Genomic DNA, 14243 nt, shown 5'->3' with positions numbered 1-14243 from the left:
GATGGGTTTTTATACAGAAATTGCAAGCTCCCCTGTATTATACCTGCAATAAAAGAAGATTATGGGGAGTCCTATGTGGCACACTGGGCACAGAGGACCCCATCACATGCCACACCCTAAAGTGGAGCTCCAGCCCCTCTTTTCCCACTTTGCATATCCTAAAATTGGCGAAATCCTTATACAAGTCTGCTTTCTGTGTTCTGCATCCTGCTCTGAGCACCACTCACATTTATGTGTAATATCACCAATGCACTGACAGGAGCTAAGGTGGTATATATTTCTGAAAGGAGAGTCATTTGACTTCCTTTTATAAATGCAGGTTTTTACTTTAACAGTTTTTTAATTATCTTTGCTCTTGAGCGTATAAGCATATTGAAGTACACAAAGGCGCCTATACATAAATATGCAGTGACCACTGCCGAAACGCGTCTAACCTTTGTTGGATTAAAATTTCAGTTTTGCCACAATTTCACGGAGTCGGTGCCTGACTGTTCGCCGCCGCCAGGATTGGAAAAGAATATATATATATATATATATATATATATATATATATACACATTTGCCACAATGTGATCCAAGACGATCCTGCGCGCTCGTATGCGGGTGCTCTGCGTAGGGGTCGGATCCAGACCCAAATTATCAATTTTACTCCAAATGACGCGGCACACAGGAACATTGGTTTTAGCTAGTTTATTTTGAAACACTCAGACCAACGCGTTTCAGCCTTCCTGGCTTTGTTCACAACGCCAGGAAGGCTAAAACGCGTTGGTCTGAGTGTTTCAAAATAAACTAGCTAAAACCGATGTTCCTGTGTGCCGCGTCATTTGGAGTAAAAAAAATAAAAATAAAATAAAAATAAATTATATATATATATATATATATATATATATATATATATATATATGTATTTATTTGGATTGTGGCAATCTTTTCCCTGTGGATCATACATAAACATTACTTTGTAATATACTAACAACTCATCCTCAGATAGTCAATGAACCTTGACATGGTAGAATTTCAATAAGTGGCTACTGTGAGGAACCTGTCAACGTAACCTTCTAAAAGCATCGTGCATGTGAGATGCTGTCAGGGGACGTACAATTCTGTATGGCGGGCGTCACAGAAGTGGTGGAATCTATTTTGCTGGAGTGTCTTTTTCACTCCTGTAACTCACTACTTCCATTTGAAAAGGACGCCTCCCAGAATGCAGCGCTCCTCCCCGCTAATGCGGTTTGTGAATTGTATTGACGTGTGGGAAAGGTCTTATCGAGATGGCCGACTCACCGCTGTGCCGCTGATGGACCCGTTGATACGTGTGGCATTGCTTATCATTGTAAAGAAGCATCTTCCAGATTGGTGATGCTTGTAGGAGAGAAGCAGGAATCAAGTCATGCATTAAAGATGAGGCTGAGAGCCTGAAAGCTCACGCGGCACCTCACAACCTCTGACCACCCAGAAGATTGAAAGTCACACTTGAGAACCATCGGACCCGGGATGGTTCTGCGCTTCACTGGGATTCCCTTTACTAGTAATCTTAAAAAATGGATCTGTTTGAGTTTTAACTCGTTCTATCTTCTGGCGTTAGTGTGTGCTCTATATCCGATTTCACGCTATTCCTTTCATTTTGCAAATGTACCACAATGCAGTGAGTAGAACCGCTCTCTCTCCCCTCAGTGGTACCAAATGTATCCTCAGCACACAATGTTTCAATATTTACATACAGAAATAGAGGACCTTTAACTGAAATAGACAGAGGACTTCATTGCTAGCACTGTTCTAGTCAGTTAACAGAGCAGCCATCTTGGACTGACATCACTCACAACCTTGTTACACTTTCGCCCTAAAGGGCTGCACTCTGCATATACATCTTCCCATCTGTCTAATCCCCGCTAATCAAGTGTTACCTACACTATGGAGCGCACCGGTAACTTCACTTACTCCATCACTTACCCTCCAAACCTTTCAAAAAAGCAGCTAAAGGTTTTAAACACAACTTGTTCAAATTTCATCCTGAAACCCCAATCTCTGACCCATACTTCTCAATGAACAAAGGGCTCATTAAGAATGACATCATCTTCTATACTAAAAGAAGAGGAGAAAAGGCTTTCTCGCTCTCTTTAAGGTCTCTCTCATAAAGAAAACAACGCACAAATTCACACTATCTATCCTACCATACCTATTCTTCAATACAGCAGCCACCGTCAATATCTATCATAATGGAATCATCCTCATCCAATCAACCGACCGCAACCTAAATATGATAGATCACATATTTCTGCTCATCAAGGAAAGAGTCACTTTAACACACCCCTCCTCTTCATCCAATCGCTCCGAAATTTTCAACTCCCATCCTGATCCCGAAGTAATTCAGGATTCCCAGCTGTCCCCATCTGCTCTGTCACTAACTCTAGACCTCAACGACGCCCCACCTAACAACTCATTCCACCTAATAACCGCCTCACTCCTTAACACTTCCAATACACTCACTATCCCACCTCACCCTGCACTACCTCCCCCTCACCATTACTCCCAGCACCCCACTCACCCCCCTTAGCCTAGCTCTCAACGCCACTCACCTCCCCTTCGCCTACTCCTCCCCCAACACCATCACTGATCATTCAGCTCTAACCCCACTTATAACCACCTCCTCCCATCAGCCCGTCAGCCCCACCTATACCCCCACAGATCCTGGCATAGCCGTCTCTCAGTCCCCTCCCCATCCGGCTTCCTCCCTCCCCCCTCCCCCCTCCCCCCTCCAGTGACATACTCACAAAAAGAGCTCTTTGCATTGTCCCCGACCACGACTCCCCCTCAAACGACACTAAAGATGCTACTACTCCGCCTACTCCCTCAGTCCATCTTTCCAATAAGGACTTGACCAGATATTATCAGCCCTTCAGCAAGTCAAAACTCACATCCGAACCCTACACGACCTTATTATACAGCAACCCAAGTTCACTCACACTAAACAGGAATACAGATCTTTCCCATACTCCCAAGAACTCTAGTCGCACTCAACATCTACTTGCAAGCTCCCAGGCTCAGGGGTCTCCACGTTTGAGCACAGTTCCTCACCCTAATGCCATATCCCGCCCTATTAGGATGATAAACCCTCTATCTGCTAAAGAACTTGGGGCCCTCCTTCGCTCTTACGAGCCACCTCACCCTCCACATAACGCTGGGCATCCAGTTAACTCACATACCGACTCCCGAATACAATCTATCCCGATCAACACATACAGAGCCACCAGACACAACTCCAGAGGCATAGTTGAAAATAACCTCACTAGAATCCCCCTCACAATCGAACCCACCACAGTATCCAACAAGACGCGGCTAAACTGTATTCTCCTAAACTGCAGATCCGCATCTAGACATGCAGCCGATACGGCTGACCTACTACTCACTAACAAACCAGACATTATGATCCTGACGGAAACTTGGTTAAATGAAGCATCTACTCCCATCATGGACATTTTGCTACCCCCTAACCATGACATCACCAAACTAGACAGAACGGACAGGCCAGGCGGTGGGATAGCCTGCATACATCAGATCAGTGACCAACTCCAATACCCCACTTTATCCTCATGTTAATACCTCTGCTTAAACATCGCCAGTAATAACAAACAAATATGTTCTTTACACACTTTCTACCACCCTCCTGGAGATAACCTCACATTCATAGAACACTTCATGGATATTCTAGCGTCAAATGACGGCCAACAAAATAAGCAAATATTCCTGGGGGACTTCAACCTTCACTGGGAAGACCAGAACAAGCCAGGGGTAAACAGCCTCAAAGCTTTCCTCGCTGACCTTAATCTTAACCAAATATGTAACAGCCCAACACACGACAAAGGCGCAATTCTCGACCTAGTAATCTCTAAAGTGGACTCCACACAGCTCGACTCGATACTCCCCTGCAACTGGTCTGACCATCACGTCATTACATTCCAAGTCTTGGAAACGGTTAAACGACTCCCAACACAACCCCTGAGAACTAAGATCTGGAAGAGAAACCTGAAAAACGTTGGCTCTGACCTTCTAGCACCAGCTAATTCAAACCTTCTATGTCCCCCGGAAGACCTAGCCAATGTCCAGGGGCTGACCAATCACTACTTCCACTCCATGAACAACCTACTAGACAAAATAGCCCCGCTTCAACTGAAAAGAACTTCCACAAAAGACTCAAAACCTTGGTATGATGGGAGGCTAAATGAAGACAGACGCTCTCTTAGAGTAATTGAACGACGTTGGAGAGCCGCACCCTAAGGTGACCACCTCAAGCTTCTATGAACCTCCAGAAACTCCTATTTTAGAAAGATAAGAAAATCTAAAACCGACTTCTTCAGGACTCAACTAGACCGAGCAAAGAACCGCCCCAAAAAGCTATTCGATCTTATCAAAGCCCAAACCAAGAGCGCACCCATTCTCCCTAACGCTATCCCACTTACTCTACCCAATTGTGATGAATTTGCCTCTTTCTTCGCTTCTAAAACAGAATCCATAAAATCAGATCTACTCAAGGACATCTTATCCCTCTCAGACATGAAAAAGAATTAATCACTGCCCCCGGCTGGTGCCCAAGCTGATGACCTCCCAAAATTCAAACTCAAAAACAACGCAACTTGGTCCCACTTCAACAATTACAGTGAAGATACCATATTAAAGACGCTAACGGCTCTGAAACCATCCAACCATTTCACAGACCCGCTCCCGGCTAATTACTTAAAAGAATGAATTCCTCTGTTACTACCTCTCTGGACCAAGATCATAAATACTTCCCTCCTTCAAGGATCCATTCCAGACATCCTGAAAACAGGTCAGGTTTCGCCTATCCTAAAGAAAACAACAGCTGACCCTTCGGACCTAAATAACTATTTTCCGATTTCTAACTTACCTATGTTAGCCAAACTCCTGGAAAAATGCGTTAACATGCAGCTGAACAGTCACATTGATCAATTCAACCTGCTTAACCAATTTCAATCAGGCTTCCGAGCAGGTCACAGTACCGAATCAGCCATGACCCATGTAATTGACGACGCTCTGTGAATCCTGGACCAAAACGAAGCCTGTTTACTAATCCTACTCAACCTGTCATCAGCATTTGACACCGTCAAACACGGCAACCTGCTAGAACTCCTAAAACACAGAATGGGAATGTCTGGAACTGTATTTAACTGGTTCGCCTCTTTCCTCCAAAATAGATCCCAAAGATTCATGGTCTACCAATCCCTGTCCAACCCCATGCCAGCCATGTTAGGAGTTCCGCAAGGCTCCTCCCTCTCACCCACCCTTTTCAACCTCTTTATGGAACCTCTTACCGATCTTCTCAGCCTCGCCAAGATTCAATTCCATATGTATGCAGACGACACCCAAATCTACATTAAGATCCACTCACTTGATGACATCAAATCGCTCAACACCACACTACAAAAAACCCAAACATGGCTGGCCGAAAACCATTTGAAACTAAACTCCCTCAAAACGGAATTCCTCTTAATCGCTCCCCCTAACAAAACACCCACTATCCTGGATTGGCTGAAGCACTTAACAGCTCTCAAAGGACAACCTCTCATCGTCGACTCAGCGAAATCGCTAGGTGTAACTCTGGACAGTAACCTAAAGATGCAGAAGCATATCAGCACCTCCAAAAAAGGAGCTAACTTTCACATGAAGACCCTGCGAACATTGAAACCCTTTCTGCCAGCCTACGATTTCAAACAAGCAGTTCAAGCCCCAGTAATCCCTAGAGTGGAATATGGGGCGGTAACCTTATGCGGCCTCCCAAGGTTATCGACAGCCCCGCTAAGAGCCACTATCAACTCAGCTGCGAGACTCATCACGGGTTCAAAGAGAAACTCTCACATATCCCCAGACCTGAGAGCCCTCAACTGGCTACCGTTTGAAGCTAGAATTCATCTGAAAATCGCCTGTATGACGCACAAGGCCCTACACCACAACTCCCCGCACTACCTAGCTCAGAAACTGGTGCTCTCTGCGAGCATCAGAGCCTCCACGAGTGCCAAGACCCTTCTTCTAAAACCACAACGATTTGCCAAGAAAAAAACCTATAACCGATCCTTCTCTGGTATGGCTCCTAGGATCTGGAACGCTTTGCCCATTGAAACAAGAATGAACCCTTCCACTGCCTCCTTCAAAAAGAAGTGAAAGCGATCCTCATGGCTAAATTCACGTGAACTCTCTGACTTTTTACTGTATTTTATTACCAGTTCTGTTTTTATGCTCCATCGTGTCCTTTGGTTTTTGCGCTAGCTTATTTTACCGTTTATGAGCTTTGTATAGCTGTTTTACCTATATCTTTGTGTGCTATGCCTTGTTTTCTACATATGACTTGTAAAGCGCTCTGATACTCGCAAGGGTCTTGTTCGCGCTATATAAAACTTTCAAAATAAATAAATAAAAATGATCTATAGCAGGAATGCATTGAATTGACAGCTCTCCATGTCTACTGGTGATCCATGGTAGTATTCTCGGATAGGTGAATCAATTGTTTTATGTTTAAAGGGGCCATCTAATGAATGGTGACACAATAGGTTTAATAACTCGAACCTTTCATGCAGGTTACTGTTGACGAGAGCGGATTGGTTGAGAGTAGAAGATTCTTTCTTCTCACTGGATGGTCCCTTTAAAAGGCGTCTTTGTAACCCTGAAAGGAATTCTCTCAAGTACTTACTTAAACAACTAAGGGATAGATGCACAGTGGTGTGGGACCAGGCAGTATCTTCTAAAGCCTGAAGCTCTCACCATGACAAGACAATCCTATCCACCTTGAAAAATGTAAATAACCGTGTCTGCTCACCAACATTTTCCAGCTTTCAGTAGTTAGTGTACATCAACTCAATTTACACACTCCTTTGAGTCTCATATACGTCAAGCCGGAGAATCACAGAGACTTGGGAGGCCAACATTCCACTGCGGTGAGTACCCAGTGTTCCCAGAAGGGAGGAGGTTCACGGCTGTACCACCTTCGATACTTCTAGGTAGTCCCTGCGATGACAAGGTCCATTGATCAAGAATGACATCCATGTCGTACACACTCCTTTGAGGTTCATATCTGTCTAGCTGGAGAATCACAGAGACCTAGGAGGCCAACATTCCACTGCGGTGAGTACCCAGTGTTCCCAGAAGGGAGGAGGTTCACGGCTGTACCACCTTCGATACTTCTAGGTAGTCCCTGCGATGACAAGGTCCATTGATCAAGAATGACATCCATGTCGTACACACTCCTTTGAGGTTCATATCTGTCTAGCTGGAGAATCACAGAGACCTAGGAGGCCAACATTCCACTGCGGTGAGTACCCAGTGTTCCCAGAAGGGAGGAGGTTCACGGCTGTACCACCTTCGATACTTCTAGGTAGTCCCTGCGATGACAAGGTCCATTGATCAAGAATGACATCCATGTCGTACACACTCCTTTGAGGTTCATATCTGTCTAGCTGGAGAATCACAGAGACCTGGGAGCCCAACATTCCACTGCGGTGAGTACCCAGTGTTCCCAGAAGGGAGGAGGTTCACGACTGTACCACATTCGATGCTTCTAGGTAGTCCCTGTGATGACAAGGTCCGTTGATCGAGAATGACATCCATGTCGTACGCACTCCTTTGAGGTTCATATCTGTCTAGCTGGAGAGTCACAGAGACCTAGGAGGCCAACATTCTACTGCGGTGAGGCCCCAGTGTTCCCAGAAGGGAGGAGGTTCACGGCTGTACCACCTTCGATACGGCTAGGTTGTCATGCCCAGCGATCAAGACTGACATCTATGCCGTTAACAGATACAGCTGAGTTGCAGTAAAAGTTTCAGGACATCTCCTACCTTTTGCAACACTTACTTCAGCTCTTGCTGTGCCTGCTGCTTACCTGCTCTTGCATTTCTCTCTTACTTTCACCCTCATGCATGGTCAGGCAGCAGACAGCAGCAAGTTAAGAGAACAGCGCCTGCAGCACAATCAAGCTTGTATTGCTGTGTTCTCCCAATGTGCCCTGGGTGGGTACTTTCCTTTCAGGAACACAAGAACTTTAATGACTTAAGAGAATTCTCTCTGATGCTCTGCTGTTAGGCTTGCAAAAAATATTGTTTTTAAATAACAATTCTTTATTAGATTGGGGTTTTTCAGAAAGAAAACGCGTGAGATTCAGAAATCTGTGCATTGTAAGACTTCTCCTCCGAACTGTGTAGACCTCTGCCTTTCAGGGGATTCCAAGAAATCTATGGGCGTACTCATAATGTAATCCTCGATTCCCATGCATCCTCCCAGTACGTACTCATGCCTGTAATTGAACGGTGTATGTGTGTCAGAAATGAGCATTAGCTTATAACAAGTTTTTCTTATTTGTAGAAACGTATTTTCCCCACCCTCCACACAACATTTTTCCCACCCCTTATACCCGGGTCTACTCTCTACCACCAGCATGCCAGGCTCCGCCAGGGCCACGGGCAGATTTTCACCTTAATTAAAGTGTTGCAAGCCCATCGTGGGAAAAGGGTGGGGCACGGGTAGGCATCCTGAGGGTCCCTGGCACAACCTATATGTCTTTCATGCATGGTACCAGTCAGGGATTCTCACACCCGCACTGGCGCTGCCTCCCCCTCCCGGAGCCGAGTCCGCAGCAATTCCCCACCCCCTGACGCACTTCAACAGCAGGCCAGGGAGGATGCTGGAAGGCACCCCAGCTCCCTAGAGGGGGACACTGCATACAGGCCAACAACTGAAAACACATCTGGGCGAAATTAGAAGTAAAAAATTGAAGACACTGCTTTCCCCCATGGTGTTGTGCCCAAGGATGCTTTATGCTGAAGAAGTCTAAAATACATTGTTATTGACTGAAACATTTGTTAGGAGACTCCTGCTTAAATCCGGAGGGTTGGCATGTATGCGAAGGCCTGGAGGGGTACCGCAATCTCAAAACTGGAGGTCAGGCCACTGCCATTTGTCCTCCTTGCCAGGCCATGTTCAAACGAAGGACCCTGTAGTCAGAGATGAGCAAGCAACGGCACCAGTACACACAATTTAAACATATGAACAAGATCACACATGTTCGCATCCTGAGGACAATAAACTGGTGCGCTGGAATGGAAAACACAAGGCTATACGAGCCAAATGCTGCAACAGGTAGCTATATAGGGTCATGAATTTACAAAGACAGAACACAAGTGCATACAGCAGGGTGGCATGCCATGGCACAGAGGAATGAGGAAAGACCCCCACGCTGGCACAGACCAGCACCGTGTGTCCCCAGGGCTCTGTCCCAGTCAAGCCCCAGGGGAACGCTAGATCGACAGGATATAAACATCCTGGCTATCAAAGAATACAGAGATTAAATTAGTTTGTGTATGCGACTGAAAGGGGCCTGCAGAGAAGGAGAACCTTTCCACAGCACACCCCTGAACTGAAGAAAACGGGACAACGAGCAACAAAGTTAGAAAGGAAAAGGACTGGATTCAGAGCTGCACCGGATGCTGGAAGCAGGAAACAGACAAACAGGACTTCCTGATGACAGGTCAGGAATTTGGGTCTCTTTGTAAAGAGGAGGGGCTAATATGCGATTCACATTTAAAGGGCTAGTGTAGATGCCTATTTCTTGAGCACGATTCACCCTCACTCTGTAAACCCTGCGATGAGGGTAGGGAGCGGCCCGGTAATACTCACTGTAGACAGACAAGAATGTAAGTCTCCTGATTCTAAAATACCTCTTAAAGTTCTTAGTCAGTGGTGAACTAACCCTCAAGCCCAGTAACCTGATTCTCAAATGTCTTAACACCAAAATCTTGGTCAATGTCACACTGCCCAGGCAAGCCCACGCACAGGTAAGCAGGAACTTTCCAACCGGGTCCAGTGTACCGCCCCCTATAGGTGAGACTGAGATCCGCAGCGATGACCTCCCTGAGGCCTCCTACATCCCAACTGAGTGTAACGATGGAAGCTAGAGCTCAGTTGTCTCCCCGTGCACCTACAGGCACCGTAATGACACCTTTGTCAACGTGGTACGTCATGGAAGGCTAGCCTAGCTAAGTATCCCTGAGACCCCCAATGAACCATCACTGGCTAGAGGAATGAGCCCACCCATTCGGTCTAACACAGTATCCCCAAGGCAGGCTCTCGCTGTCTCCTGCCGTGTGTGAAGGGCCCCTCCTTCTTCTGAGCAGAACCGACACGTGTCACCTCCACGCTAGAGATGGCCTTCCTCTGGGACCGGCTGAATACACCAGAGAAAGCCAGCTGCTTTCCAAAAAGGATAGGTCTCACAAACTGTCTTGGTAAGTGGCTCTGCTCTCACCTCTTCCCTCACTCCATTGTGTACTACTTATGTCTCTGCCCCCCAGTTTCATCCCATTATTTTTCAACTTGTGCAGCTATTGCTATCTGTGTAACACCATGCCTTGAGGCTATAGGTTAGAAAGTAACTTAGCTAATGGCACTGGTGATTTACCAAGTCTAATTCAAGTATGCAATGCTCTATATTTGGGATTCAGAACAGAAACACAATAATATTCATGATACCATATGTTTTCCAACTTTGAAAAATTGTGTTTATTGTTATTTGTGATCACCCACTGCATGTGCCTGCATTTCCCAGAACCCTCCTGTGCCATGGATCTTCCTCACTGAACCACAACGTTGTGCACATATTAAGAGTGAGTGAGTGAGTGAGTGAGTGAGTGAGTGAGTGAGTGAGTGAGTGAGTGAGTGAGTGAGTGAGAGTGACAGCATTAGTAAGCGCCTACAGGCCCAAGAAGTTTTGTGGTGCTGGTCTTGGCACGGTATAGCCAAATAAGTGGGTCTTCACCTTTTGTTTCTGAAGCCCACACGTGTAGGTGTGAACCTGTGCCAATAGGCAAGGCGTTCCGTGGAACTGGTGTCTGAACTGAAGAGGAGAGACCCGCCCCACCTCGTGAACTGAGATTGTATCGCGAGCCTACAAGTTTCTTCGGTGTCCCACTGCGTGGATCTCGCGTAGGTGAACAGGGTCTGATTTTTCTGGCCATGTAGCGAGGACCTATGTGATGGAGGCATTTACAAGTTATACAGAGGATTTTAAATATGTCCATAAGATGTGTCTCGTGCTAAGGTAATCTGGCAAAATATATTATTTAATATGTTAGTTAGACTCAAGTATCCAATCACTCTTTCTAGTCATTCTTATGCCGTTCATCAATACACGGGATGCCCTCGCCTTCAAGAGCAGACTTCCCACCTTTAAGACAAAGCACACTGACTTCCACAACTCCTCTACAGACCACAAGGATGCCAGCTCGAGCTCCTTGCCCCTTTCGAAAGCATCCTCGTGCCTCTTGAGTATCCAACACTACTCCCTCTTTCTGCTCCATTTGCTGCCATTCACCGGGTCCTCTTAGAGTGTGCGCACACCGGTTCTCCTCTTCAACTTCTTACCACCTCACGCCTCCATCCTTGAGGCTCTTAGGCCACCTGGACCTGGACGGTGGCACTGCTGACTGTGCGCCTCTCCTCCTCAACCTCCTACCACCTCAAGCCTCCACCCCTGATGCTCTCAGGTCACCTGTACCAGGATGTCGGCAGTGCTGACTGTGCGCCTCTCTTCCTGAACCTCCTACCACCCCTCCACCCCTGATGCTCTGAGGCCCCCTGGACCAGGACTGTGGCACTGCTGGCTGTTCACCTCTCCTCCTCAACCTCCTACGACTCCATGCCACCACCCCTGATGCTGTGAGGTGACCAGGACTGTGGCACTGCTGACTGTGCGCTTCTCCTCGCCCTCTTACCACCCCAAGCCTCCAAACCTGACGTTTTGAGGCCACCTGGACGGTGGCACTGCTGACTGTGCGCCTCTCCTCCTCACCCTCTTACCACCCCAAGCCTCCACCTCTGATGCTCTGAAGCCACCTGGACGGTGGCACTGCTAACTCTGCGCCTCTCCTCCTCAACCTCTTACACCCCAAGCCTCCACCCCTGATGCACTGAGGTCACCTGGCCCTGGACGGTGGCACTGCTGATTGTGCGCCTCTCCTCCTCAACCCCTTACCACCCCAAACCTCCACTCCTGATGCTCTGAGGCCAACTGGACCTGGATGTCGGCAGTGCTGACTGTGCGCCTCTCTTCCTCAACCTCCTACCACCCCTCCACCCCTGATGCTCTGAGGCCCCCTGGACCAGGACTGTGGCACTGCTGGCTGTTCACCTCTCCTCCTCAACCTCCTATGACTCCATGCCACCACCTCTGATGCTCTGAGGTGACCTGGACCAGGACTGTGGCACTGCTGACTGTGCGCTTCTCCTCACCCTCTTACCACCCCAAGCCTCCAAACCTGACGTTTTGAGGGCCACCTGGACCTGGACGGTGGCACCGCTGACTGCGCGCCTCTCGTCCTCAACCTCTTAACACCCCAAGCCTCCACCACGATGCTCTGAGGCCACCTGGACCTGGATGGTGGCACTGCTGACTGTGCGTCTCTCTTCCTCAACCTCTTACCACCCCAAGTCTCCACCCCGATGCTCGGAGGCCACCTGGACCTGGCGCCTCTCGTCCTCAACCACTTACAAGCCTCCACCGCTGATGCTCTGAGGCATCTGGACGGTGGCACTGCTGACTGTGCGCCTCTGCACCTGGGAGCTATAAACTCTGTTGTGTCAACATTCAAAATAATAACACTAAATGACTTGATAAATGCCCTCATTGATGTCCAAGACACAAGACTCCTTGTCAAACTGCCATTAACTTTCACCCTAGTCCCCAGTTGTTTTAAATCTATATAACTATTGTGTGGATAAAATTACCAGCTCTTTTAACACGGGCTGCATATAATGTGATTTTGCCATCACTTAATTTGAGAAAAATATGTTGATTGGGCCCTTTTGGGAAGGGGACTGTCACCTTAGCTCGAAGGCTAATTAGATTTGTTGTTCCTTAATTGTACATACACTAATAACACAAAGGTAGTGTCCATCCGAATGATCTTCACCAGAAATCTGGTTGGCTAAGATGACTCTGACAACGAGGAAGGGGACATGTTTTACATACGCAGAGGATCACACCAGGAGACTGCAGCTGCCTGGGGTAATCGAGTGGATATCCTGATGGGATAAGTACTCTGGAGCGGCAAAGAGTTGTAAAGTTTTCTGATTAGGGGAGGACATTTCGAGGCATTCTTGAGCTACGACTATGAACTTGAAAGTGATTGGCTGTTTCTTGGGGGAAGTTGCTGGTGGTTGTCCCTGTCTCTCGTTTATTATTGTTTGTATTAAAAATGTGTTTGTAATGTCTGCTTCTTATTTTCTCAATGGAAAAAAATAGGCTTTAATCTTATTTGTTTGTGTTTCTAAATATTGTATTATTTTTTTTAAATAACGAGACGTATTCATTTGGGGTAAAAACCCAGCAATAGGCGCCCCTTTGTTAAGGGTGGCACAGATTATATATGTTTGTGTTTTTCTAGATATCAAGGGCATGTCCCAACCAAAGTGTATTCGTTTGGTGACACCTACGGCAACACCACAGCAAAGTACTTCCAAGACTTCCGGTCCAGCGCTTTGAGCAACAGCCAGAGCCCCTTCTCCACTGGGGGGCAGTTCCCCACCGTGTACTCCAACGACCCAGCGCTTGTTTTGGGGAGCAGGTCACGATCTTGGGACAGATGGCGTCACGCCCCGACTGTCACCAGGTTCAGTGTGGATTACAACCGCACGGAGGAGTTGAACGAATTCAATAAGGTGAGGCATTTTCTTTCAGTTTCTTAGCAGAATGTTGTGTTTCTCCCGGTATTACTGGCCCATAGGACCAGTGTTAGAAGTGGGGGGGAACGGAAGGGCACGGCGTGCCCCTACTTTTAAAAATTATGCTAGTCCGTTCCCCTACTTCTTGATTTAAAAAAAGCGTCCCGGGACTGCCCTAATTCCCGGTTCTAGTAAGGGCTTGAAGGCAGGCGCGAAACGCCATGGGGCTCAAAGTGTTTCAAAGCCCCCCCCCCCCCCTCGTGTGTGGGCGCCCGGGCGCGCACACAGACAGTTTTTGAGATTATCGCAGCCTTATCCGAGTACTTCACAGGTCTTTTAAAGACCATTTACATGTTAACGAGGCTTTGTTTATTTTTTCACCCCTTCATCTCCACCAGGGGCATGGCGAAAGGCGGCACATCCTTTCTTTGGCCGCGGTAACCTTTGCCGACTGTCCTGCTGCGTGGATATTCTTTTTCTAGGCAGTGCAGGAGAAAAGAAGTTTGTTTATTTTAATTCACCTTTCC

At 47.2% G+C, this 14243-nt stretch overlaps 1 protein-coding gene across 1 annotated transcript in view; it reads left to right on the top strand.

Moving 5' to 3' along the window:
• The window catches only part of CIMIP2C (ciliary microtubule inner protein 2C), a 119342-nt gene that overhangs the window by 53981 nt on the left and 51118 nt on the right, over nucleotides 1–14243 (top strand). The window contains exon 2 of the mRNA XM_085613147.1: nucleotides 13440–13713. Within this exon, the coding sequence (XP_085469273.1) occupies nucleotides 13440–13713 (274 nt within the window). The remainder of the gene's footprint in view (nucleotides 1–13439; nucleotides 13714–14243) is intronic.

This window comes from Triturus cristatus, chromosome 6 (genome assembly GCF_964204655.1).
Source record: "Triturus cristatus chromosome 6, aTriCri1.1, whole genome shotgun sequence".
Lineage (NCBI taxonomy): Eukaryota > Metazoa > Chordata > Amphibia > Caudata > Salamandridae > Triturus > Triturus cristatus.
This window is presented reverse-complemented; position numbering and strand designations above follow the sequence as displayed.